Below are 27,522 nucleotides of genomic sequence, written 5' to 3'. Positions count from 1 at the left end.
TATTCAGTTATGGAAAAATACATTTCTGAGTTTGTATTATTACCTCATTAATATTGTAAACACTAATTTCCTCCTAAAAACTACATAGTGCCCCTTTAATCATTGTCAATCATTACATATTGCAATATTACGTACACTTGTTACAATGGGGGCAGACGTCTCTATTTCTACTATTTATATGGATACAAAGTTGTCACATACTACAGCTGCAATGCACATATTTTTATTATTATTTTTATATTTTTGTACTTTTTTATATTTTACTCTTTTGTCTCATTATATTTCTCGATTCATATCTTTATATCTATAGTGTGATATTCCTTTCTAGGAGAGGCAACTGTAACATACCCAATCTTCGTCTCAGGGATCAATAAAGTATTTTTGACTTCTGATAATCAATGTCATGACAATGGAAACAAATGGAGCAAAGGTCAACACATTGCTTAAACACAAGTCTCTCTAAATGTGACCCTTTTCTTCAGCAAATTCACTGCAGAGCTACAATTATTTTAGATATGATGGCAACATTTTAGTCAAGGTTACATGTTGTTTATAATGATCAGAAGAAAACAGGTTAAGGATAATTTAAAATATATAAAAACACCAGAATAAAAGGAGGTGAACGCAACAAAACAGAGAAACATCAGCCCCATCTCTCACTGCAAACTGTCGTATTCATGTGAAACTGAAGCACAACAACGCTTTTCTATTTTTTACTGGAACGTAACTTAAAAATATTTTTTAAAAATCACACCGTCAAAGTTTCACCAGAATAAGCCGACGAGGAAATAAATGAATGCTGCCTCAGTGAAACTATAACTCCTCAACACACTAGTTTGCCAGATACTGACCAGTGGCCCCATCTTTTTTTATTCACCACTACATCACTGCTGACATTTGACCCCTGATGTGCCCGCCCCCACCTCCTCCTCCTCCCCACCACCGGTTCAGCAGCACAACATCCAGTGAGCCCACAATAAAGACACCTCTAGAGGAGGGTGTCAGATGAAATGGTGAAAATGCCTCTCCTCGTTTCAAGTATTTTAAGGCCACTTTACAGGACCGTTAAAAAAGAGAGGGGAGACTGGAGGCAGAGAGGACTCCACCACGTCTCTTTGTTTGCTGCAGAATAAGTGGAAAACAAGGCCTCAGACATGAACTCCACGCACAATAAATCAAACAGAAACATGCGGTGGAGAGCAGGCCAGGCTCCACATCACAAAATGTAATAAGGATGTAGCAGCAAAACAACAGCAAGGGGCCAAACGCAGCCTCACATAACACAAACCATAAGGCACAACTTGACCTTCTTTTTTTTAATTATTATTTACCTAAACATGTTTTTCAGACATGTTGGCTGGCTGGATGTGAGGCCACTGGGGCCAAGTGTGAAACTAACCGTGTCACAGCCACACGACATGTCCTCCCTTCCCTGTACAGTGCAGAGGGAGGGGAGAGCTGGACGCATGTGGCTTAAAGAGGAAACTTAGCATGTTTTTTTTTTTTTCTTTCCTCCAAGCCCGTGGACAACGTGTGATTACACAGTAACGTGTTGGGTAATGCAAAACATCCGGATGATACAATGTGGCTGCAGGAGAAATAAAAGGGGGCCTGCGGGTCTCTTTCAGGATGGGATTTGAAGCTGACAGTGAAATTGTTGGGGGGGGGGAAATCAAACTAATCAATCACTGATCGCTTTTTAACACGTTTTGGGGGGAAAGGAGGCCGAGCAGGGCGCACCGCATCATCACCAGCAGCAGCAACAGCAGCAGCACAAAGCAGATGTTTACTCCTCGGGGGTGTTGGTTTGTGTGTTTGATTTTGTCGACGTCAAACTTACTTGGTGGACGAAAACATCCAGAGGGGGGTCGACGGGGCTCCCTTCGCTGCTGGTCATTGAGATAAATCCGAAGCCCATCCGGACGTTGAACCATTTGCAGAAGCCGGAGCCCGACAGGATCTGAGGTCGAGTCCGGTCCTCCTGCTCGGTGGACTTGGCGGGGTCCTCTCCGCCACCTTTACCCGGCCCTCCTGAAACAAGAGGGTGGAGGTGGGTGGGGGCACATGAGAAGCAAGTTAGAACATTTTACAGGCTCAAGGACACACAGCATGCAGGGTGGCTGGAGATACAGGTTTATATAAGTTTAATGGGCTCTGTTGCGTAAAGAACTTCTTGAAGAAGAAGGAGGAGAAGAAGAAGAAGAAGAAGAAGCGTGGGGGGGAATCCCCTCCACTTTGCAAACACGGGCTATGTGAAGTTCAGGGCCGGTAGAAATTTCCTATACTAGTATTTTCGACACCACGGGGGCGCGTGGTGCTGTGATCCGGCGTGAATCGAGCCTGGAAAAGTTCCTCCGTGACAGATGACCGCCTCGGATCCGTGCACGGCCAGGGGGCTCGGGCTCGGGCTCGGTCTGTGCAACTTGTGGCGGATATTTTGTCTCGTGCATCTGGAGTTGTGTACGCTACGGGATCCGAAAGGCAGGTGTACACATGGCTCCTCGAGCCCTGCGAGTGTGCACAAGCCAGCACCCTCGCCATGCACGGGTCTTATCGCAGCGAAACACGGCGAGGGTACGGTGCTCGGCAGGGGCGGTTCAGGTCCAGCTAGTTGTATTATTTTTTTTTTTTTTTTTTTTTTTTTTAAAGGTTTGAAACAACAATCAACGTTGCACCTTGTCCCCCTCCACCTCCACCCTCTCTCTCTCTCCTTCTCCCTCTCTCCTTCTCCCTCCCTCCTTCCTTCCCCTTCCCCTTTTCCTCGCGCGAGCACACATAGGAAGGAGGAAAAAAAAAACTAAGAGCAGAAAATAGGGAGAGAAAAAAAAATAATAATAATTGCAGAATAACCTTCGGCCATGTTTCCCCGCGGACCCTCTGCGCCCAAGTTGCAATAGAGAAGCTTCCTCTGCGAAAACGGGCTGCGGTAGTCACCATTAATCCGACATCCTCGATCCCATCGGTCACCAATTTAGCTCGCATGGTACGGCGTGCTTTCTGCCTTTTGATATTTTTGTCATGTCTCTCTGTCTTCCCTTCCAATCCCTTCCTCACTCGCACCACCTCTGTACTGATCTCTCCCTCTCTCTCTCTCTCTCTCTCTCTCTCTCTCTCTCTGCCTCCCTCTGTCTCTCTCTCCTTCGCTCTCATTCGCTCTCGAGCTGGCTGTGCCCGTTCCCGTAGTGGGAACACGTGACTTTGTCAATTACATGCTTTCTTGCTACTAATTTCTGCCCTGTGAGTCCAGGGGAAGGGAGATGGAGGGAATCGGACTCGCAACCCGGCGGCAGCGTTCACGCCGGCGTCGTGCGATCGCGAGAGAAAAACAATCACAGTGGTGGATTGTGCTGCTCGCGCCGCGTTTTGGTGGAGCAGCCGGAGAGAACTGTATCATAAGGGGGTTGGTGAAGCTACATAAGGCTATTATACTGTGAGATTAGATTAGATGGGATTCAATTAAAATTTAATGATTCCTTTGGGGGAGATTGGTGTAGTCATAGCAGCGGGAGAAAAGACAACAAACATGACAAAATAAAAAAAGGCAAGAAGTTTGAGGAGTGTGCATGGACGGTGCAGCAGTGGGTGTTCCTGTATTTTGTGCTTCATGGAGCTGGAACCAGCATGTGAAAAGATTTAAGGAAATATGCTTCTTCACTTGCATGTTGTTGAGTCAGAGGCGAGCCCACATGGCCTCATAAGATACCATAAATACCAGTGCAGTGGAGTCACATATGAGTACCACACTGCAGTGCATACAAATAACTTCTGTCCAAACCACAAAATGTTATATCCGCCACAGAAAATATGTGTGTGTATATATATATATATATATATATATATATATATATATATATATACACACAAAAATAAAAGATTTGGTCTTCCTATGTTTGATGCAAAGTAAACTCATACCACTACGACACAGATCACATTTGTTTATACCCTTGCTCAGTGAGACAAAAAGCGCATTTTTCTGTATCTTTCGACTTATTTTACCCCAGAACACTTGACTCAAATGCACCAATACAACACTGAGACCAGGAGCACATTTTTCTGTATCTTTGTCTTATTTTACCCCAGACGAATACACTCAAACCAATAAGACATGCAGACACAGAGCACATTGGTCTATATCTTTGTTTTATTCTACCCCAAACTACAGACTCGTACCAATACGACACTGAGAGCACATTTGTCTGTATTATTTTTTAATCTATAAACAAAATACCTAACTCCAAACCTGGTTTCTAGAGTCCGGTTGAATGAACTCATGTCTTAAAATAGCACAGTGAGACACCTGAATTCCCTTTACCTGGGACCAGAGTAACTAATAAACAATAAAAATGCAATGCTCACTTTTCTATGCTTTTCCATGCATGCACATGTTGTTTTTGAGCTCATGTTTCTAACGTACGACCAGTTACCTCCCAGCATCATAGTGGGCACCAGAGGAGAGCTGAACTCACAGCTTTGGAATGTGACTGGAAAAGCCAGAAAAACAAACCTGAAAACTGTTCAGTCTCCAGTGATGTGCTGTAAGAAAAAAAAATGTTTTTAAAAATCGGTCGGCAAGACGACAGAGACACTTTGAAGAAGATCTTGACGAATATTTAAAGTGGTGTGAGCGGTGATAATTAAAATGGTGGCTAAGTTTGGAGGACAGCATCAGATGAAATATGAGAACTTGTAAAGAGAAGATTTTTGCTCTGAATGTGAACCAGGTTACATTCAGAAAAGGCTTGATTTTAGAAAGTGTTCCTAATAAAGCAGATAACTGGCAATTGGTAAGTTTCTTGAAGTAATTCACTTTTTTTAAAGGGACATTTTATCCTTCTTTATTTACTCCCTGGCTTACAAATCATAGGAAAATTGCCCTTCTATGTTATTGTGTGTTTACTGTGCTGTTGTGCTAATTTGGATTAAACTGAATTGGTATGTCTACATAACTTTTGTCCGTTTCTTACTAACTACTTTACTGATGCCTATTACTTTAATAAATGCTGTGCACGTACATCAGAAGAAAAAATCATGTAATTCCAAAAAAAAAGAAAAAACAACATGTAAAATCTATTCTACAAGAGTAAAATCAAGTTGAAGCTGCATAATCAAGTTCTACTTTCTGTCCACCAACATGGCATAAACCCTCCAGAGAGAAGAACAGGTCTGTCCATGAGCTGCAGACCACACAGCAGATCACTCACAACGAGCCTGAAAAATAGTACGCTCATTGAGAAACTTCCCATCTTATCTCACATCTACCCTGGTGGGACGTTTCTTTCTCAAGGGGTTATTCCCGGGTACGAGGAAAGAGGAAAAACACGTTGGAGGAATGAAACAACAACAAGCCCAAATCTCCACCCACCAGAGCCAAAGAGCCCACCCTCCGGAATTCACGAGCTTTACCCCTACCCCCAATCCATCCATCCCAGCCCCCGCGCCAAAAAAAAAAAAAAAAAAAGGGCCTGTTTTTGAAGATGCTTGTAGAGGAGGCCTCCGCAGTGGCCATAGAATTACTGTTTGGGTCACAGGGTTGGATACCAGTGTCAGATGTTATCCACTCACTCATATCCTGACAGGACCTTTCTGATTAGGACAAGTCGGTGGAAATCACGGCGGTGCAGCTCTCTGGCATGTGTGCAAGCTAATGACGGGGAATAATTTAGATATGGGTGGCTTTGGGTGTGCCTGTTAGTCAAAGGAAGCCACTGAAATAGCAAAACGGAGATTAGTGGAGATTTTTAAGACACCTAAAATCAATGTGGAAGCCTTAATACGGCCGAGGAAAATATTTGTCGTGTGAAGTGAAGGGGGAGCTGATGTTAAATGTATGAGGGCAGGATGTTTGAAGGAAAAACATGTTTGATTCAAGCTTTACTGAAAATATCACTTCTTTCTTTACATTAGTTGTTTGTTTTATAATCAACGCTAACTACAAATACACCTTGGCAAGCTTTTTATTTGTCTTCATGCTACAGGATGAGATTGTTTTCAAACTTGTGGACGTGGATTCAAAATAGTAACTTGTCTTATGTGGTGGTTACTGATAAAGTTACTGATCTGTGTCTTTATTTTACAGTGTTGTTTTTCTTTTAGTCAAGTCTTATTATAGCCACCATTTCTTTTGCCATTTTATCGTTTTCAAACTTGCTTTAACTTCAAATCAATCTTTTCTCTTTTTTGTTTGTGTAGACGTGAACTAAAGTAAGCAACTTACAGATACAGATACAGTTACAGATCAACTTCTGTATTTTACATTTTTGTTTCTCCTATAGTTAAGTCTTTCTTGAGCCACACAATTATTCATCGTTTGATTGTTTCAAACTTGTTTTAACTTCTGATTAATCTTTTTTTCCACTTCATTATTCCTGCAGAAGAGCAAATAGACTGAACAGTTAATAACTTCTGTAGTTTACATTCTTGTTTTTCTCGTAATCAACCGAGCTGTAAGTCTCCCTCGAACCCTTTTTATTCATTGTTTGATTGTTTTCAAACATGCTTTAACTCCAGTAAATCTTTTTTCACTTTATTATTTGTGGAGACCATAAAGGCTAAAAAGAGCCACTTTTCTTATGAACTTATGAAGAACAGGCTGCTGATCAACTTCTATGTTTTACATTGTTTTTTTATTGTTCTGCTTCAGCCACAGTTTTATTTACAATCTGATTGTTTTCAAACTTGCTGCAACTTCAGATGAATCTTTTTTCACTTTTGTGGAGAAGATCAAATAGACTAAAAATAGCAACTTTTCTTATGAGCTTTTGCACACAAAGTTGCTGGTCAAACTCTTTTGTTTTCTTTGCACTTGATTGTTTTCAGATTTGTTTTAACTTCAGGTCAATCTTTTTTCACTTTTTTATTTCAAATAGCTTAAGAAGGAGCTACTCTTCTGAGGAAGTTTTGCACATAAAGTTACTGATCAACAAGTATTTTATATTGTTATTTTCCTTGTAATCAACCCAACAGGAAGTCCTTCTTTAACCATTTCATTTACCCTTTGTGCCTTACCTTCAGCTCAATTTTTTTCAACTTTATTACTTGTGGAGATGAGCATTTAGGCTACAAATTTATATATTTTTTTTAAAAGATAAGCAACCCAGCTAAGTCATCCTTTAGCCACAATGTTATTTACCATTTGATTGTTCTTAAATGTGCTTTAAATCTTAGATAAATCATCTTTTTTGTTTTTTGTTTCTAGAGAAGAGCATGTATACTAAAAAGAGACATTTTTCTTATGAAGTTTTGCACAAGGTAAAAAAAAAAAAAAAAGGCAAACTTCTGGAGTTTATATTTTCTTGTCTTCTTACAATCAACCAAACTGAAGGTTTTCCTTGAGCCAACTATTTATTTACACTTTGATTGTTTTCAAACGTGCTTCAGTTTCAGCTTTATCTTTTTTTTAAGAGCACAAAGACTAGAAATAACCATTTTTCTTATGAAGTTTGAAGTACTCCGACTAGAAGTCTTCCTTTAGCCACCTTTTTATTCTTCTTTTGATTGTTTTCAAACTTTTTTTTCTCCACTTTTGTGTGTGTGAAGTAGAGTACATAAACAAAAAGGCAGGTCAAACTTTAGCCATCTTTTTATTTAGTTCCCGCTGGTCATTTCTCTTGTAATCAACAGCAACAAGAAGTGGCCCTTCAGCCATCTCTGTATTTGCCCTCGTGCTGCAGGATAAGATTGTTTTCAAACTTGTTCTAACTTTTCATCAATCTTTTTCCACAGCTTTCTATTTTTCGGACAGGTAGAGTATTTTTGCATATTAAATCCTGCAAAAGGTTAGAGGATTCATTTTTGTAACATAACTACGAAACGGACCCCTTAACTGAAGATAGAACTTCTTTAGTTCACATTACTTGTTTTATCTCATAATCATCGCCAACTACAAGTCATACATTAGCTAGCCTACCTTTTTATTTACCCTTCTGCTACAAGATTAGATTGCTTTCAATGTGTTCAAATGTGTGTGGACAGATCGCCAATATTCTGCTTGTGGAAAGAGCACATGAACAAAAATAACAACTTTTCTTATTAAGTTCTGCACAAAAGTTAGGAGACACATTCTTCTATAATTTGGCCTATTTTACAGATCTAGTTATGATAGTCTAGTGTTACTGTGATAGCCTGTTTGTCAGCCTTCTAACTTTGATAATAATGGTAGGCAAATGTAAAGCTGGTATTAAGGATAAGATATGTTGCTGAAGGTTTTTCTCTCATGTTAAGTTTAATGTCAAAACAAAACTGCCTTTATGAGAATATACGATCCACTTATGATCAATACAATATGAAACAAATAAAGGCTCTTCGGTTTTTGTAGCTCTAGCGACAAATTTGCCATGAGGACAGACTTTTGCCAACATTTGACTATATTTGTAAAATACATCATATCAGAGATTTCCGGCATATGTGATGCTAAAATGTTGGACTCATTTTAGCCGCTGTCTCTCAGTCAGTCAGTCACAATCGAACTTGTGTTTGCTGGACGAGGATTTTAATTGTAATTTTTTTTAAAAAGAAATAGGAAAAATAACATATTTCCTCTTTTTAATATCGCAGGTGATATGTTGTGGCAGTGAACACCAACCGGAGCTCACAGATTATATCATATTCATGGATTATTTTCAAAAAAGAAGTGTTTAATCCTCTAAATCACATTCTTGCTTATAAACCAACTGCTCAAACTGGCCACAACCAGCTCTGTAGTTGACTCTCAGGGATTTTAAGGAAAATCTCTCCAGTGCTGCAAAAACTAAAATCACTCTGATTTTTAGCCATTTGGTTATCTTGACCAAAACACATAATTATGAGCTTTGAAGCATGAGCAGAAGCAGATTCCTGAGCTGTTTGAATACCAACTTTCTGAGCAGACTTTGGACTCCCTCACCCCAGCTAACCCCACCCAACCCCCACTCCTCACCCTGTAGGCTCCCAGAGGAAATTTGCCTTTACCCTGCTGCTGTCAATGCAGTTCAAAGGGTTCATTGAGTCCGTCTCTCCTCTTTTCTCCTTTCATTTTTAGTGAAGGGGGTTATTTTTTTGTCGTTTACTTCATGCATTCCAGACACCAATCCTTCACTTTTTTATATCCTCTGCAAGGGAGTGTAAACAGTGAGGGCCAGGCAGGTCATCTCCTCTCAGGGTTATTTTTCTACAAGTGGAGGATGTGAACATGTGAAAGGTTTTACATGCATTCATTTCTTAATTATTTTAATCATTTTTAAATTCCAAACACAGGCCAGTTTGACTGCCATTTGCTTCGGTCCACATTCCTCTAGATTTCTGCAGCAAAGGAAGAACAAATCACTCATTTTTTGCATTTTAACTAAATTGTTCATTTGAAGTGTGCACAGATTTCGTTAAGGGCTATTTTGACTCAACGAAAAAAATTAAACAAGTCTCACAAAAGCACACGTGTGCCATGTGCTCCATGCATGAGCACCAAAGTGAAACCAAAACTTGCAGAAACATTTTCTTCATCTTCTCGCTTCATTTAACAAAAAAAAAAACAGCGTCAAACTGCTGCTTTAAAACCAGATTTAAAATCTTTGTAGGCGTGATGAACGTTTAAGCTCAACCCGACACATTTTCAAGAACCTGTGGGCTGTTTGTGAACCTCTCCTGGAGCCCAGGAGGATCATCTTCCTTTTTGTTTCACCGGATCAACACCGAGAAAAATCATTCAAATAAACATTTCTCGGAAAAAAACACGTGGTCTGAGGTGTTTTTTTTTCTCAATGTGCAAAAGTCTCCACCAACAGGAGTAAACAGGCTGGAAATATGTGAATGAAATATCGGTGACGTCAGAGAGAGAGAGAGAGGGGGGAGGTTGGAGAAGAAGCGCCTGGTGCAGCCAAAAAAACTGCGCACGATGGGACAAAAATCTCTTTTTCAAACCTCTGACTCACTTTTCTTTATTGTTTTTTATTTTCCTGCCGGGATCCTGCGGGTCAGTATGTCTTCATTGCTTCCTCTTAACCTTTAAAATGATTCCACCATTTCTTGATCATAAATGCAGCCTGTGCTTTTCAGCCTAATCGATTGATTTCCTCTGAGGGAGATCAGCTAATAATCCTTTAATATCCTCACGGTGCGTTTAAGGCACCTCGCAGTGATCGGTGACTTTTGTTTTATCGCGTGATTTTAGTTTATTTGTTAAAATAAATAAATAAAAAATAAAAGATCTCCTGAAAAGGTCTTAAAGTTGAGTCCACCGCGCCGTGTTATAATCGATCACCGGCTTCAGTTTTCAACTTCCTAACTTCACTGAATGTGTGATAAAAGAGCCGATCCATCACTTTGCCATGCTGCTAAAATCCGGTCATTTCAGGTCAATGGGAAGCAGGTTCCTCAAGCTCCACTGTGGTGCGTTCAGCTGCAGCCAAACACCACATCCAGAGCTTCCATGTGGGGATATTTAAACTGGGGTTAAATGAGAATTAATGGGTACAAAAAAAGCCACTCACCTGTAGAAGAAGGAGCGGACATCCTCTTTACTTCCCCTCCGAGAATGAGTGAGATGGCGCAGACGCTTCTCTCGGTGTTCCTCTGATGGAGGAGCAAGCAGAGTCGAGGCTGCTGGACCTGAAGCCTGCACTCTAGTTTGTGTTACATGTTTGGGCTGACTTTAACCTGGCGCGTGAAAGCCATCATGGCAGTGACCGGCTGGCTGGAATCAAAGAGATCTTTCCATGGATGAATATTTTATAGTGACGCTGTAACAGAAGCCGCAGCAGCGCGCAGAGGCCGGGCAGATTTGTTTTTAAACGTGTCACAGTGAGACAACAGATTGCTGGGCTGAGCCACACATCTGGAAACTCATCTCTAAAAATGATCCCGGGGACATTCGTCACTGTCAGCTTCCAGTTTTTCCTCACTAAAGGGCTGCGTTAGTATTTTGGATTTGAGATAAAGCCAGAATGAGAGGGAAGTTTGAGCTCCTCTCCTCAAACTGATATCATAATGCCTGTCTCATGGCTCCTCAAAACCATGTGGCACCCATGTCCTCCCCCATCATGCTCCCAGCCTCCTCCCCAGCCCCCCAACCTCTTTCTCTCTTGTTGATAAAGATCCATACCTCCCACATCCCCCACTCAGCTTCTCAACAAGCCGCATTCAACCATCAGAGCCGTGAAGAGATACAACATTTCCTTTAAAACATGCCAGTGATCAGTTTCATCCGTCACACAGGTCTCAATCTGTGGAGTCATATGAATAGAAACAGAAATATATCGTCAATAATTGATCTGACATCTCCTCGTGACCTCATTGAGCACTGAACTGTTCTCAGACCAGTGATTGGGAGCTGATCATACCAAAGAAGGAAGGGATATGAATAGCGCCACCCATCGGTTCGCTGGAGCTACTCGATGGACAGACAGACAGACAGACAGATAGACAGATAGATAGATAGATAGATAGATAGATAGATAGATAGATCAAAACTCCTGCTTAACTCTTGCCCTATCTGTTCTCAATCAAGAAGAGAAAAGATGTAGGTCTACAAAGAAAGAAAGAAAGAAAGAAAGAAAGAAAGAAAGAATGAATGAATGAATGAATGAATGAATGGAAAGAAAGAAAGAAAGAAAGAAAGAAAGAAAAGAGAGCGAAAGAGAAAGTGAAAGAAAAAGAAAGAAACGCGAAGCAGAAAAGAAAGAAAGAAAGAAATAATGGAAAGAGAAAAAGAAAGAGAAAGAAAGAAAGAGAAAGAAAGAAAGAGAAAGAAAAAGAAAGAAAGAAATAATGGAAACGAGAAAAAGAAAGAAAGAAATAATGGAAACGAGAGAAAGAAAGAAAGAAAGAAAGAAAGAAAGAGAAAAAGAAAGAAAAGTGAGGCAGAAAGAAAGAAAGAAAGAAAGAAAGAAAGAAAGAAAGCCACCCATTGGTTCGCTGGAGATAGCTACTCACTAGATAGATAGATAGATAGATAGATAGATAGATAGATCAAAACTCCTGCCCAACTCTTGCCCTATCTGTTCTCAATCAAGAAGAGAAAAGAGGTAGGTCTACAAAGAAAGAAAGAAAGAAAGAAAGAAAGAAAGAGAGAGATGTTCAGTGCTGTTTATGATTCCTTCTCTTTCCCCAGTTGCACATTTCCACCGCAGAAAACTAAAACCTCCGTCAGATGCAACTATTAAAGCTCTAACACTGAAGTGAAGGGGACGATGTATTCATGTATAATCTTCCGCCGAGTTATATAGTTCCCCCAGCAGCGGCTGTTCGGCGATTTCCGGTTGGCGCATGGATACGTGGGTTCGCTCACAGGTGTGTGCTCATTGGGTATTTTAGAACGTCTTCAAACGTGTCAGCCAATCAGAAATTAGGACCCGTTCCAGCAGCTTTCACGAGACAGTCGAGGGGCACGAGTTGATGAGAATATAACGGTGTTGTGAAGCGTGTGAGCAGCTTGTTGGTGTTGTTGTAGTGTGAGATGTTGTGTGATGTTGTGTGATGCTGTGTGAAGGAGGCAGCACATGACTCGCTCTTCTGTGTTGTGTTCTTTACTTCACACAATGTAAAATAAGTCTCCATGCAGGCCTGCGGAGTCGTACAGGACTGTCAGGCGCCCTCTGGTGGATCAGTATCCTCTTAAACGTGTACGCGCGCACGCACGCGCATACATTACATACATAAATTGCTCTTTTGTTTTAAATTGCAAAATTATCAAATTGAAATTCGGCTGTTTTCGATGGTTATTTTTATTTTTATTTGTCGAGAAAGTGATCAAACTGCACAAGCCACGTTTTGGTTTTGTCACATTTTGTGATCAAATCTTATCAAGTGTGTTGAGTGAAGCGTTTCCACTCTTTATGGGGCCTGTTGGCTTAAAAATGACTTTAAGTGAATGTTAATCATGAACACACTGTGTTTTATTCTAACCTGCAAAGACCTTCCACCAATTGGTTATAATATGAGAAGTTGCAAATGTATTTTGTTTATTTTTCATTACATTTTGTGGGGTTTTTTGTTTGTTTTGACATGTTTAATTGTACATATTATTTAGTGTACCTAGTTTTTATTCAATGTATTTAATCTGAAAGTTTTTCAGTGAGTTCCTCGGACTAAAGTTTGGAAATAAATGGATTCTCATCTTCTTTAAGCAGAAAAGTGAAGAAAATTTAATTTTAAGTATTAAATTAATCAAGCAATTAATGTACAGAGTTGTATGTGAGAGGAACTTTGACTTTGCAAAAATAGGAATAAATAAGTGTTTTAGAAAATTGCTATAATTTGTCTAATCTAGAAGATTCAGATTGTTTTCTTGCTTCAATTTTAAGGATTTTCTTTCTTCTTCTTTTTTAATTCCAAACAGTTTAAAATTGAATCACCTTTAAGATTTTTCTGTGCATAACAGATGTTAATCTCTTGCTCTGTATTTGGCTGCAGAGTTTGCTTTAACAGAACATGTTTAATTTAGTGGAACTTGAATACTTTCATCCAAATTTAAAAATCCAAATCTCAAAGCTTTTGTCCTTTAGGTTCATCCTAAAAGAAAAAAAACAAATGTAACGTGCATTTAAACTGTCCAATTCTTCAGTGTCCTGATTTCAATGTCTCTAAAAATGGCAAAAAGATTTTTGTGTATTTATTTTTTCGAATTAAACGTGAAAGTTCTCATTCTGTCGTGATTTAAATCTGTTTGGTTTTATTTCTAACCAAACAGAAAATTGTAGCAAAGTCTCCATTTCTTTTTTGAAACTTTCTGGGATGTGTGAAAATTGTGCACTGTTTCATGTGATGTCAAAGTTTATACTCAAATCAAAGAAGTCAAACATTTGTGTGTTGGTTGTGAGGCTCTAAGGATCTTTTGCAAAGAGTTTTTGATGCCTTGATACATAAGAAACTCCACCAATACATAGAAATCCTGTTATAAAACTGGGACCGCTGATTTTTTTCCTATTAAATTCTCTTCTCAGGGTTCATGTTTGTTGTCCACAGCTGTCGAGGCCTAACAGCCTTTTCTCTCTGGTCTTAAGTGATTTAAACTTTATATATTGAGAAAATTATGCCTTAATAAAAAGACAGAAATTAGAGCGAAAAGGACACTATTGGATACATTAAAAAGGAAGTAAAAACTGTTTGTTTTCTCATGTCTTTTTCTGTTCTGTAGTTGTAGAAGTTGTGGACAGTCGCAGCCTTTTACGTCATTTTAATGTTCAATTCATGCGATAATGACAAATGACTACTTTTGCTTTTTTAAAAATGAACAATAAATAAATGGAACATTCATGAAATAAGTTTGTGTTTTGCTTCTATTTATTTTTTATGTGAATTTAATTTTCACTGGGAAATGAGTTTGTCAGAGAGCAGCTGAGGTTGGAAACATGTCATTCGTGGACTCTTTCAAAGGTCATTTGAATTTTAAAATGTCCTCCGCGCACATGAAAGAGGGATATCACAGGAGTTCTTGAACACGAAACATGTATGTTGAGTAATCCACATGGGGCCCTCTGTCAGACCACCCTCATTTTCTGCTCCTGCTGCACGTGTTGGGCATTTCCACAGAGACCGCCCCCTGGTGGACACTCACAGAGCAACAGCAGCAACAACTGGAGCAGCTTCAGGAGCTCCTGTAGCTCACTTCACTTCACTTCACTTCACTTCACTATGTCTATAAGCAGCAGTGATGGAATGTAACTAAATACATTTACTCAAGTATTGCACTTAAGTACAGTTTTAAGGTTCTTGTACTTTACTTGAATATTTCCATTTCCTGCTATGTTATACTTCCACTCCACTGTACTTTGGATTGCACTTTATACTCCAATACATTTATTTTATTAGAGCCAAAGCAGCACATTTTTCAGTTAATTTTATCAATTATTTATTATTAATTTTTTAAATGTGCCCCATAAAACTAAACAATTAAGAGTATGAATTTTATCTCCAAAACTACATAGTGCCCCTTTAACGTGTGACTCTTGGGTATTCTTTACACCACTGGTAAGCAGGATTGGGTAAATAAAATAAAATAAAATAATGTGATCCAGTCTACTACACTACACTATAGTTTTGTTTTCTCGAGATCTCGAGAAAATGATCCTGTTATCTCGGGAAAACGGCAGTTGTTATTTTGAGACAATAACTCGAGATCTCGAGAAAACAAATGAAATTAACTCGTTATCACGGGAAAACGGAGGAAATAAAATGTCTGAATGCATGGCCCTTTAGGGCTTCCGTAAAGAAATGTTTTTGGTCCAACACAACAAGCATGAAGAAGTAGTGATGGGTGTTTACTGCGACTGAGATGTCGACATAAGTAAACTGCATTAACAAAGTGCTGTGTACATTTACTCAAGTAGTGTACGCAAGTCCAATTTTGAGGTACTTATACTTTACTTTATACTTCCACTCCACTGCATTTTGTAGGCAAATATTGTACTTTTTACTCCACTACATTTATTTAATAACTTTAGTCACTAGTTACTTTGAATCAGAGCCAAAGCAGCACATTTATAAATGAATGTATGTTATTGGCAAAGGGATTAAAATACTGATAATCAGAAAAAGGCTCAAAATGGGATCCAATAATTGGTTAACCCCTAATATTCAGTATAAAATCATGTCTAATTTACTATTAGAAAATGATGAAAAATGTCTTGCAGTGTTAGAGAAAGATAGAAAAAAATCCTGTATCTGTCCCTTAAGCCAGATCTGCACCATAAGTTGATGAGGTCTATCGTGGGGTGAGACACATCCTCCATCCAAGTTTCGTAGAAATCCGTTTAGTAGTTTTTGTCAAATCCAGCTGACAAACCAACCAACAAACGGACACAGGTGAAAACACAACCTTGTGGAAGAAACAATCAAAACTCAACTGAAATGAGCAAACCCACCCTGGAGACTTACTGAAATTAAACCAAGTTAAAAACAAAAATTAAAATGAGATGAACTTGAAAAAAGAAAAAGAATACAAAGCTATGATAGCTCTGCTTCTTGAGTGTGTTTTAAAACTCAAGCAGCTCTGGTTTGATCGTAGTCAAAGATAATCATGAGATGAGTGTGGATCACCCACGTTACTGGTATGTTGTAGTTTCAGTATCATTGCTTGTTTTAAAATGTATAATTTTGTCATTTACATAATTAAATTCATCATGTTGTGACACCAAAAAACTACAGCCAGCTTCACCACACATGGCAGTTTCTCATTTTGTGGCTGAACTCTTTAAACGTGAACTTACTGACAGAATAAAGTGACATCATAAAACACTGTTTAAAAAGTAGTTTATTGTAACTGTGGCATTGTGTTATGTTCCCTTTAAAAAGGTAAACAATCAGCACATGTCAAGAGGTAGAAATCATCATCAGTCTGAAAGAAATGCGGGGACTGACATTCAAACACACACACACACACATACACACACTCGCTCACATGCACACAGAGCATTGTTTTTTGTGCATGTTTCCACACTCACATCCCCAGCAATACTGTCGACTTGCAGTATCGTTTCCACTGTACTGTCTCAGAATTGTACATGCTGAAATCATTCAGCGTCCCGCATCCTCCGCTCTGAGCACAAAGGAAAAATAAATAATACGCTTCAGGTTGAAGCACCCAGAGGACGCAGAGACGATCTCCAAATAACACTTTGCCACTTTGACCTCATGACTTTATCTGTTGCTGATTGGCTGATTACTGTAACTGTGAACACGCTCGTCGCTGATAATGTAGTCTCTTTTATCTCATTAGGACTACAAACATGGCCTACAGGAGAGGGTATGTTAGTTGTGAGTGCCGCATGTTGGGAGAAGGAGACAGGGTGGGACAAAAAGAAACAAACACCAAAGATTTAAAAGAAAAAAAAAAGAAGTACATAGTGTAATGGTAGGTGGGTGATCTTGAGTTAGAAGATCCTGTTAGTGTTTGTGTCAAGTTACAAAGAGCGTGTGAACAGCTCGTATGAACCGTATTCCAAAAAAGGAGTAAAGGAAAAAAAACAAAACAAACACACACACTTTAACCGGAGGACCAGGTTATTTGACCCAGGAGATGTTGAGACAGCGAGCGATGAAGGCGTAGGTGTCAGCCACCTCCTGGATGACCTTGCTGGTGGGCTTGCCGGCGCCGTGGCCCGACTTTGTGTCCACGAGGATGAACAGAGGGTTTGTCTGCTTGGGGCTGCGGCCTACGATGTGCTGCAGGGTGGCGATGTACTTGAGGGAGTGGAGAGGCACCACCCGGTCGTCGTGGTCCCCTGTCAGCAGGAGCACCGCGGGGTACTGGACCCCGTTGCCTTCTGGGATACGGATGTTGTGGAGCGGGGAGTATCTAGCAAAGGGGAGCAGTAAAGATTTAGATATCAGTGTAGGGAAATATAAACAACCTTTATTTTTGTTTAGGCTGCACATTTTTTAATAGCTATTGCACTTTACGAATGAGAAATATTCTACTGTTCTGGTTGAGCACTTACTTGATGAGCCAATCAAACTGCGCTTTGTCTTCAGAGCAGCCGAAGTCTGTGGTCCAGGCGTGGCCGATGGTGAACTTGTGGAACTTCAGCATGTCCATGACACCGACCTGAGCGACAGCACAGCCGAACAGCTCGGGCCGCTGGTTCACACAGGCCGCTGAGAGGAAACACAGTCGGACACACCAGAGGCTCGTATAAGTGAATTTTAAAGCGATTCTTGCTCGAGATATCGTTCTTTAGCCGGCAGCATACACACCTACAAGCAGGCCACCGTTGGAGCCTCCGTTGATAGTCAGTTTGGAGGGAGAGGTGTATCCCTCCTTGACGAGATATTCAGCTGCACACTGGAAGTCTGTGAAGCAGTTCTGCTTGTTGGCCAACATGCCAGCTAAAGGGGAAAATACATAGTATGTAAACTGTTCATCAATATAAAGAAAGATTAAGACTATTAAGATCAGCATCATTGAATACACCCTTGTTCCTCTTTAAAATGACAAAACCATCTCCCCTCACCTTTGTGCCAGGTCTCCCCGTACTCTCCTCCTCCTCGAATGTTGGCAACAGCCAGGACTCCGCCGAGATGTCTGACAAAGATGAGTCGGGAGACGCTGTAGCTTGGCGTGATGGAGATGTTAAATCCGCCGTAGCCGTACAGAAAACCTGGATGGGAGCCGTCCAGTTTGATGCCCTTCTTGTGAACGATGAACATGGGGATTTGAGTGCCATCTTTGGAGGGATAAAAGATCTGGCAACAAGATGGAGGACAAGAAACCATCAGGAACACAAGTAGGACGAGAAACAGCGCCAGGAAATGGCATCTTTCACACAGATGGGCTCAGTGAATATGGTATTAACACACAAGTGGTCTTTATCAGTGTTTATCCTGGTGCTGATGAGGGTTTAGTTCTTCATCTGTCCTTACGTCTGAGTCAGATGACAGAGAGGACAAAAGAACTAAAAGAAAATGTCTTGCTTTGCTTTGTGTTATTTCTGGGGTCACTCTCCTCAGCAGAGAACAATACATCTCTCTGAGACACCATAAATCCAGACGTTTAACTGCCTTTACTGTAAAAATAAAAATAGTAAAATAATATAAAGGTAGACTGTTTGAAATGATAAGTTGAGAAATGTGGCTTTTGGTGAACTTCATTGCGCTGAGAAGGATTTGTTCTAGTCCAGCCAATTTCTCTCCCGACAACCTGATTAATAACCATTATACATCGGGTCAGTACTTTCAGAACTGGGTCAAGGTTGGGCAGCCAGGCACGGGTAGGTGTGAACATTCCTCCTATACAGAGGACTTTCAAGCAGCAGCACAGGGTTCTTTAGTTATCAGGACAGAAAATGAAAAGGAGAAACCAAGGACATCCTATACCAAACACCCGGCGAGGACCTCCAGGTCAAAACATCTTTAGTGGGTTTTTCAGGTTCAAAGTTATATCAGATCAAATCTGTGGCACTCTATTGGATTTTTTGTGAATTACTAGATAACAGAACAATATAAACTCAAAAAAATCATAACTAAAAAATAATTAAATCAAATTTTTATTTAACTTTTTTAAAGCTCCCATGAGTTTATAACAAGCTTTTAAAAGTTTTTTTTTTTAAAAAGAAAATTGAACTGGGAAAAGGCTCAAAAATTAACTTTTCTTCAAAATAGCTTCATCAGTTTGCCTACATTCGTCCTACATAGTGTTGCTTTAATTGTCCACCTTCATGCGCGCACACTGACTTGCCTTACCTTCCTGTTTCCCCTCCTTTCTTCGTCAGAAGTTAGTTTTTGATAAAGTTAACCATAAACCTTTTTTTTTCACCCCTGATCCGTTGTCATAACAGCAGGTCATCCGTGTGCGGTTGAAGCTTGTTGTTATGTAGCTGATCAAAACCAACATGCACCAAATGACATCGTAGACATTACATAACAACGGCATAAGACGGCCTACTTTAAATAAGAGAGGTCACATCACAATTGGTGTGTTTACAGGAGGGATGTTAAACCAGAGAGTGTCTCTCTCTCTCACTGAAGAGCATTGTGTGAGTATAAAAATAAAAGTAACCTACAACATGCTTAAATGGGTCGCCAAATATACTTGCGTGGCTGTTTGTGTATCTGGGTGGGCTGCCCAAGTAAACGGTGTGTGTGGGAAACACTGTATGCAGTTACCTGGGTGGTCTGGTAGTCAGACGGGTTAAAGCCTTTAACGGTGACCTCTCTGAAGATGTGGGGCTGCAGCGGCTCCTTCGTCAGGTCACAGTGGTAGATGATGGCTGGATAAAGAAGACAAACCGTCATCTCATTTGTTCTACAAATCACTTCAATATGTCTCTGTAGAACACACTAATGTACAGATACAATAATACCAATTTCAAGTGAAGTTTTTCCAATTCTTCCTACTGTCATTAGATTTTTAAGATTTTATAATGATTTTAGACAGATATTTCAAACTGTTTCAGGGTTTGTACAGCTTGTTAAGGGAACATTTCAAGCACTTATAAGATACTTAAACAAAAAATTCTACATTATATCCATATTACTTAAAAATGCAATTGTGAACAACCATTTCCAAATGTTTAAAGCCTTTGTGTAAACCCTGTAAAGTCTTAAAAACTCAATTTCCTACAGCAACATTGTCCTAAGTGAAGTAGCATCCACAACTAGGAAACAAACTGAGCAGTTATGTTCTCGTACCCGGGGAGAGGAAGGAGGTGAAGTAGTAGAAGATCTCAGAGTCCCTTTTCCGTCCTGTGAAACCCACCACGGAGCCGACGTCGAGAGGGAAGGTCTTCAGCTCCTCCCCCGAGCTCAGACGGTACATTTTCAACACATTCTTCACGTCGTGGAGGAAACACACAAACAGGTAGCTGGAGTATGTGCAGGTGGCAAACACTGCAGGGAGGAGAGACAGAAACAGAAAATGTACCACCCGATCCTAATATTTTCCCAGCACAGGTCACGTGAGTGTTGCAGCAGCTCACCGATAACGTCCTTGTCATGTTGAGGGATGAGCTCTTTCCAGTTGCTTTGAGCTGGAGACGCAAAGTCGATGTTGATGAGGCGGTAGCGTGGGGCGTCCAGGTTGGTCTTAAAAGTGAACACCGTGCCCTCATTTGTCACGTACTCATACTCGGCGTCGAAGTTGTCGATTAGCTTCACCCATGGCAAAAGTCCTAAACACAAGGAGGAGGAGTGTTTTAGTGTATGAAAGTACTGGAGATGCATAAATTCAGGCAAAATGAGAATATAAAGAATAAATAATGTGCTTCTTGGTCCCCTTTATTGTGGACATAAATTGAGACTTTCCTTGACAAATTCACGAAAAAACTAAAGTAAACAATAAAAGCAGGCCCACAGAAGAAAACAAAACAAATAAACAAGGTTACCATACCTGTAATACCCTGAGGATTGGTCTGAAGGTCGCAATACCACAGTCTGTTGACCGGATCACAACCTTCTCTGATAGACAGCAGCACATAGCGTCCATCATCTGACACCTGCAATATATATTGATGCATACATGTAAGCCTGCTGGTTTGTGAAATCTTAGCTGTTGTCTCTTTTCTTTAACTCACTCTCTCTCTCTCTCGTCCATATAACACAAAAGTGTCCTGTGAAAGCCCCTCCAAGGGTTTTTTGCACCTTTCCATCATATTTGCTCAGGTATAAATCAATTTGTATATTTTGTATATGTGTAAACTAAACAAAAACATATACATGCAACCACTAAATCCCAACTTAATATCAATAACGCATGCACTCTTTAGTCAGTTGAAAAATTATTTTTAGTATACCTCAGCTCCACTCATCCATTTGGGGTGTTCAGGGAACTCGGCACACAGCACGTCCTCAGACTGGGGAGTCCCCAAAACATGGAAGTAAAGCTTCTGGTGCAGGTTGGTGGAGGTCTCAGTGCCTGGGAGACAAAACATTTTAATTTCATCAGTGCCCCCTAGTGGTGACATAACAGAACACGTCTGATGAGAGAGGTGAGGAGATGTGAGGTGGGTGGGTGTGCAGAAACAACAGTGATACATCAAAGTTGTAAGAGCAGAGAAAAGCAAAGCTACAAATCTAGGAGACTTAAAAAAAGTAGCACACAGAGAAACAAGTGAGCAATCGAAGATAGTAACAGCAGCTAAAGCAAAGTTTTGGATTTGAGAATGCCTGAGTGCTGCCTAACGCCGGCCTCTTGACCTCACCGTCGCTCTTTCCCTCCTGCTTGGGGTAGGAGTTGTAGAAAAGTCCCTTCCCATCATGAGTCCAGGACATGCAGCTAAACTTGACTCGCTCCAGGCGGTCCTCCATGGCCGTGGCGTCTTCAACCCGCAGGAAGTGGATCTCCACCCAGTCTGAACCACTGGCGCTGGTGCCGTACGCCAGGTACTCCCCATCCTCAGAGAACGCATAGCCTTAAGGTAACCAAAGGCACAGAAACAGAAACCTTAATAAAGACATCAGGGAGTGTTAACATTCGTTATTCAGCTGTTAATAGCAGGCCATTTCTGGACATGAAGGCATCTCACATTCAATATTTAGACATTATTATCATATCAAGAAGCTATTCTGGCAATGTGTTGGAATGAATTCAGGCATTACAACGAAATGTATCACAGAGTAAAGAGTGTAATAGAAGAATAGAAAGTTTAAAAGAAGAATTAAAAGAGTAAAAAATAACCAGTAATAAAAAAGGTGCTTGCTTGTTTTTATAACAGCCTTCTTTAATACCTCGCAGGGCGACAGTCCCATCATCCGAAAATGTGTTTGGATCCAAGAAGACGGTGGGCTCCGCATCCAGACTCTCCTGCACGTACATCACACTCTGGTTTTGGAGACCTGTGTTGTAGAAGTGAAAGTACCTGAAAGTGAGGGGAGACATTGTTAATGTTCAAAGGATCTTCACAGATGTGTGTTTAAATTGAGTAAACATCCATCAAAGCAAACCAGGGCTCCAATTATAGTTTTGATATCAACCTAAATAACTTTTCATGTCTTTTCAGGGGTAAACCTGACACAGATGTGTCACCCAAGTGCTAAAACATGATTGTGGTGCCTCACCTGCTCCCCCTCTTGAAGGGACAGCTGTACTTGGGGTAGTCATACAGCTCAGTCATGCGCTCCTTGAACAGGTCTCGCACCTCACAGCGCTCTAGAAACGGCAAAGTCAGCTGGTTCTGAGCGCTGACAAAGGCCTGGTGAGGGAAGACACAACACCAACACATCAACATTTTATCATCTCTGTGGTCCATTCCAAGAATCTGCTGTACTGATTTATCTGTTAACCCTTACTGAGTAAAACCAGAACAGGTGTTTGTACATCATACTCCTGACTATGAAGGGTTCAAGGTTTTACTCAGCAAGTTATCCAGATCACTCAGTACAAAACCTTCTTGGGACAGGACCCTGGTGATGTCAGGTGAGCTTTAGGAAGGTGGTGGTTTTCAACTAACACCACCAACATCAATATTTTGTAACTAGTAAGGCAAGAGTGATGTGTGCTCTTTAAAACAAGAGACTGAGAAAATATCTCTGCAGGAATTGTAACATTTAGACCCAAAAACATGTGTGTCAGTATTGTTGGTCAATCTTGCAAAAATATTGCAAAGAATAGGAATGAGCATTGAGAATTACCTGTGTTTTTTCACTGTCCGGGTCCTCCAGCCAGCTGTATGGATCCGGTACTTTGGAGCCATGATAGTTATCCACCTGAGACAGGTGAAACAGTAATGACAGTTGTTAAAATGTAAGCTAGCAAGCTAGGTGTGGTATGAACATGACATGCTAGCCATTGCATGTTGGTTAGCACTGTTAACCAAACAGCAAAGGAAACGTGAAGCTAATATGTAGCAATAAACGGCTAACTGGAAACGGTTGCCCCCTTCGCTTGTCAACAGAGTCAGTCTGGGCTGACTGACCAGGCTAAGCTAACTAGCATGCTAACAAAGCAGACGCCCATTTCAATGAATGAAAAAAGCATGATGATTAAGCATCCCGGCTCGTTAGCACGCTAGGCTAGTTAGCTAGCCACATTTACTCACAACTGCATCGTCGCGGTAAGCCTGCGGGTACTGGAAAGCCATTTTGGAGGTCAGTTTTCGGGAAAGGCGAAACAAAACAAGCTGCCACAGAGACTGAAATAGTGGTTTTGCAACGAGCCTGTGGATCCTGTAAAACATCAACTTAAGGCGCTGAGGATGTTGGCAGAAGGATGCCCTGCATACACACAGACAACGAGCACCGTGGAGAGGGCCCCGCGGCTCCCTGTGTGAGCGGCACGGATCCTACTGCGCCCCCTGCTGGCGAGAAGCGAGGAGACAACATGAGGATGACTGATTAATAACGAAAGGTGACAATGTGATGGACAACAACGTGGTTATGAAGCTAAAACTCTAGGCGCTCGTTTAATTTAAAGGGGCACTATGTAGTTTTGGAGGAGAAACTAAAACTCAGAATTTAAGGTAATAATACGAACAAATATTTATCTTTTCAGTAACTGACTAAACAAGTTGTTCTCAGAGGAAAATAAGGTCCCCAGAGCACTGTTTGAAGCCAGAAGGTGGCAGGGTCCGCCACATATAAACAAAGTAAAACACTGTGAAATCGTGTTGTCCTTTAAGGTTAGTTTCTGTTCAGTTTATTCAGTCATGAAAACAAAGAGAGTTTGTTTATTAGTTTGTTTAGGCATGAACTAAATCAGTAAATGAAGATATTTCTCCTCTGATTCAATGTTCGGCCCCAAAACTACACAGTGCACCTTTAACCAGAACCAAAAAACCTCACAATGAAAACAATAATATCAAAATCATGTGAAATATTAGCCTGCATTCAGCTTTAAAATGTAACTTGCAACACTATTTTTGTCCTACTATATATACAGGCTTGTATTAAGTCATTGGGTTTTTGCTAAAGTTATTTTTCCTGACAATGAATCAAATGATAAATGAATTAAAGAGCCTTTGACCAATTAGCTAGTGGTTTTACATGGTGTTGCTACAGTTTAGGTACCCTAACCTTTACAATACTTCAGTTAATTATATCTGTAAAGCTTTAATCCACATGCCTCCACCCTCTCTCATCCCTTTAAACTCTGAACTCACAAAATCACCGGATAAATTGTTGTTCCAGATTCCTTTACTTAGAGATGCACGATATACTGTATATCGGCCCGATACAGAGGAATCAGAGAGGAGGTCTAAAGTCTATATTATAAGAGCTATGGTATATGAAATTATCTGTCTTTGCTCACTACATCTGAGCCTTTTTACCCTCAGGGGTGCATAAACTTCCTTTTAAAATACTCCAAATTTACTCCATGGCATGTTTATCCTGCATTTTAAGTTTTAGATATAATACACTACGGGCTTTGTTCTTTGTTGTTTTGTTCTGCATCCTGTCATCATTGTTAATGAGGAGATCTCCTCAGTGGTGTTTTGGAAGTAAAATAAAGGCTATAAGTAGTAAATTAAACCAAACTGGAGGCTGAGATTTGCAAAAGGGCTGTGTTTTTTTTAAGCCTGACCCAGAAGTTGTGAATAGTGACGCTGCACCCTCAGTTAAAGGTTATCTGAGTCCACTGGGAATCTCCATCAGCGCTCTTATCTGTGTGACAGAGGAGGATAGAGGTCAACCCTTCACTCTTCTTTCTTTCTGCTCATCATCCCCTTCCCTCCCTTCCTTCCTCTCCTTACTTAATCAATCAATCCTGATTCGACCATCATTATCACTGGCACCTACTCTTACACAATGACTGATAGCATGAGATAAGGCACGTAGCTGAAGGAAATGACTGGTTCCCCTGAAGTAAATCAAAAATCCGTGTTTCAGTCTAGATTATTGAATAGTTAGGCCATGAATGTGCTGTGTTCTTTCTCTGTGACGCCACACGCTGACTGTAACTCTACAACTATGCAGATAAGAGCCTTGCGACAGGGTTAATTACACAGCGGTGTTTGAGTCTGAAAGGAAACGCATTGTTTGGATACCACTGCTGATCATACAGTCAGATGTTCTCCAGGAGATTCCTGAGTGTTGTTACTTTCAGATCGGGCTCGAAGCGTGTCGCAGCTGTCTCGCCGCTGAGCCAGAGATATTAGAGGAAGATGAGAAGGTTTTGACTAGCGATCCTCTCATGCATGAATGGACGGTGAAAGTGGGGAGACAGAGAAGAAACGCTTCACTTGTTTTCTGTTTTCCTTTGCGATGAAAATCTAGTTTTGGGTGCGATGTGTCACAGGTGGTATGGTTGTTACATTCCTCCTCTGCTCCGTCACTTACAGATTCCTCTCTTCCTATGAACTTTTGGTATTGGAAACGTTCGTAGGCGGATGATCTTGCCCTCCCCTTCTCCCACATCCAGCTCCATTCTTCTTCCCTTCCTTAAGCTGGAGTCAGGAATACCCCTCCATGCAAAGGGGATCTCTTCCTGTTTGCCTATGTGAGGCTCAGATATGGGTCACAGAACTATTGTCCTCCGACGCCTCTGTTTCCTCAACAATCAGGGGCGAGAACAACACCGACAGTTTGAATGAGCGTGTTTGTGTTTGCATTGAAATATGGACTTTTTTAATGCTCGTGGATGCATTTGTGTGTTTGACATGGAGTTAGGCTGGGTTGGAAGTGACCACGCATGAATTGGACCTTCTTGTTCCCCTGTTTTCCTCCATTGTCCAGAGTCAACAGTGATCTGTCCGCTATAGTCGGAAGCACCTGTCTCTGTTGTCGGCGGACAAAGGAGGGCGACCACCTGTTGTGTTTCACCGTGCAGGGTTACCACGAGGTGAACTCATTCATAAATCTCTTTGGCTTCACTCTGAGTGGCTCCTGTGAAGCGCTTTGTAAGAGTTTTTCCAATTATTATTGTTTTGCGTCTGATGAGTTGACTGAAGGGAGGAAGCAGCGGGAGGGAAGCTGCTGATCACGCCGATCAATGCGGATGACTTTAAATTCTATCATTATGAGATCGGATAAACCCGTTCGACATGCCAACGTGAACCGAAATGCCCTGTTGGTCAACTAAGAAACTCTTTGACATTTACAGAGGAATCCTTTCTTGTAAGCCGACACACGTTCACATTTAGAGGAAGAACGCTGATAAGTCGCCTGCATTCTGATATCAATCATACTTTTGTAACACGCTTCGTACTTTCACTTCTGGTTTTGATGTTCAGAGTCTGGGTCCATTATGAGCTTAACAATAAGTAGTCATGGGGGCAAGTCGCACATTGACTTACTTTTGATTGAAGGGGGAATTGTGTAGTTTGGGGAAAGACATTTTGACTAGAGAAAGTTTGACTGATTTTTGTCATGCCTAAACAAACTCAATAAACAAACTCTCTCTTTATACTGTATGTGGCGGACCCTGCCACCTTTCTAGCTTCAAACAGTGTTCTGAGACCTTATTTTCCTCTGAGAACAGCTTGTTTATTCAGTTAAGGACAAAATAAATATTTCTGAGTTTTATTATTACCTCAATTATATTGTAAAACTTGAAATTCAGAGTTCAAATTTCTTCTCCAAAACTACATATTGCCCCTTTAAGTCTTTAAGAGCCTATTCCAAATGTTAAAGGTAACCAATTAATTCAAAAACAGCTTAACTTATTACACTTACAAGCAACACAATTACTTAAACGCCACATAATGATTATTATTATTATACTCATTCATTTAGTTTGATACATATTTTAGTGTATCTATTTTTCTATTTTGGTATTCATAGCCAATTGGTAAGTCATATAAGAAAAGTAAAGCTAACACTGTGTAAGTTAAAAACTTCATAATAAATATATAAACATTTTTTCAGAAGTTTTAGACTGGGTATTCTTTTAGATGTTTTTATATTCAAAAATATTTTATTGTAAAAGCCTGAGGCACGTGCCTAGATCCTGCTGCAAGTGTAGCAAGTGATTCTGGATAAAGACAGTTGATTGTTGAGTGTCATTCCCGGGTTGTATATTAACTTTATATTATATATTTATACTTAATAATCATTAAGTATTAACATATGTGGCCAAATACTTTCTTTGAGGATCAAATATTTGAAGCTTTACACAAACTTTACATTGTATTTAGTGCTAATTAAAGCAAGTCACCAGCTTAGTACTAAACTAAGCTGGTGAACATT

At 40.4% G+C, this 27,522-nt stretch overlaps 2 protein-coding genes across 3 annotated transcripts in view; both read right to left on the bottom strand.

Moving 5' to 3' along the window:
- The window catches only part of lin28b (lin-28 homolog B (C. elegans)), a 33,674-nt gene extending 22,749 nt beyond the window's left edge, over positions 1 to 10,925 (bottom strand). The window contains exons 1-2 of one of the 2 annotated variants that reach the window (XM_084377143.1): positions 10,461 to 10,925; positions 1,841 to 2,031 (exon numbers count right to left, since the gene is read on the bottom strand). In XM_084377143.1, coding sequence (XP_084233269.1) covers positions 1,841 to 2,031; positions 10,461 to 10,482 — 213 coding nt within the window. In that variant the 5' untranslated portion in view covers positions 10,483 to 10,925. Of the gene's footprint in view, positions 1 to 1,840; positions 2,032 to 2,850; positions 3,040 to 10,460 lie in introns of those variants that run through there. The other variant, XM_084377144.1, reaches the window with a different exon arrangement.
- A 5,276-nt stretch (positions 10,926 to 16,201) lies between these two features.
- On the bottom strand, positions 16,202 to 23,678 carry prep (prolyl endopeptidase). The gene is made up of 14 exons (XM_084376925.1): positions 23,439 to 23,678; positions 23,032 to 23,106; positions 22,459 to 22,592; positions 22,129 to 22,259; positions 21,603 to 21,812; positions 21,195 to 21,316; positions 20,792 to 20,897; positions 20,382 to 20,573; positions 20,095 to 20,292; positions 19,570 to 19,673; positions 17,919 to 18,150; positions 17,662 to 17,793; positions 17,406 to 17,562; positions 16,202 to 17,263 (listed from the first exon to the last, which is right to left on the bottom strand). The coding sequence occupies exons 1-14, from the start codon at positions 23,574 to 23,576 to the stop codon at positions 16,969 to 16,971; spliced, it is 2,226 nt and encodes a 741-aa protein (XP_084233051.1). The 5' UTR covers positions 23,577 to 23,678; the 3' UTR covers positions 16,202 to 16,968.
- Positions 23,679 to 27,522: the final 3,844 nt, after the last annotated feature.

This window comes from Pagrus pagrus (assembly GCF_965226575.1).
Source record: "Pagrus pagrus genome assembly, chromosome: 16".
Lineage (NCBI taxonomy): Eukaryota > Metazoa > Chordata > Actinopteri > Spariformes > Sparidae > Pagrus > Pagrus pagrus.
Note: the sequence above shows the minus strand (reverse complement) of the source record. Positions and strands in the feature narration are given on the sequence as shown.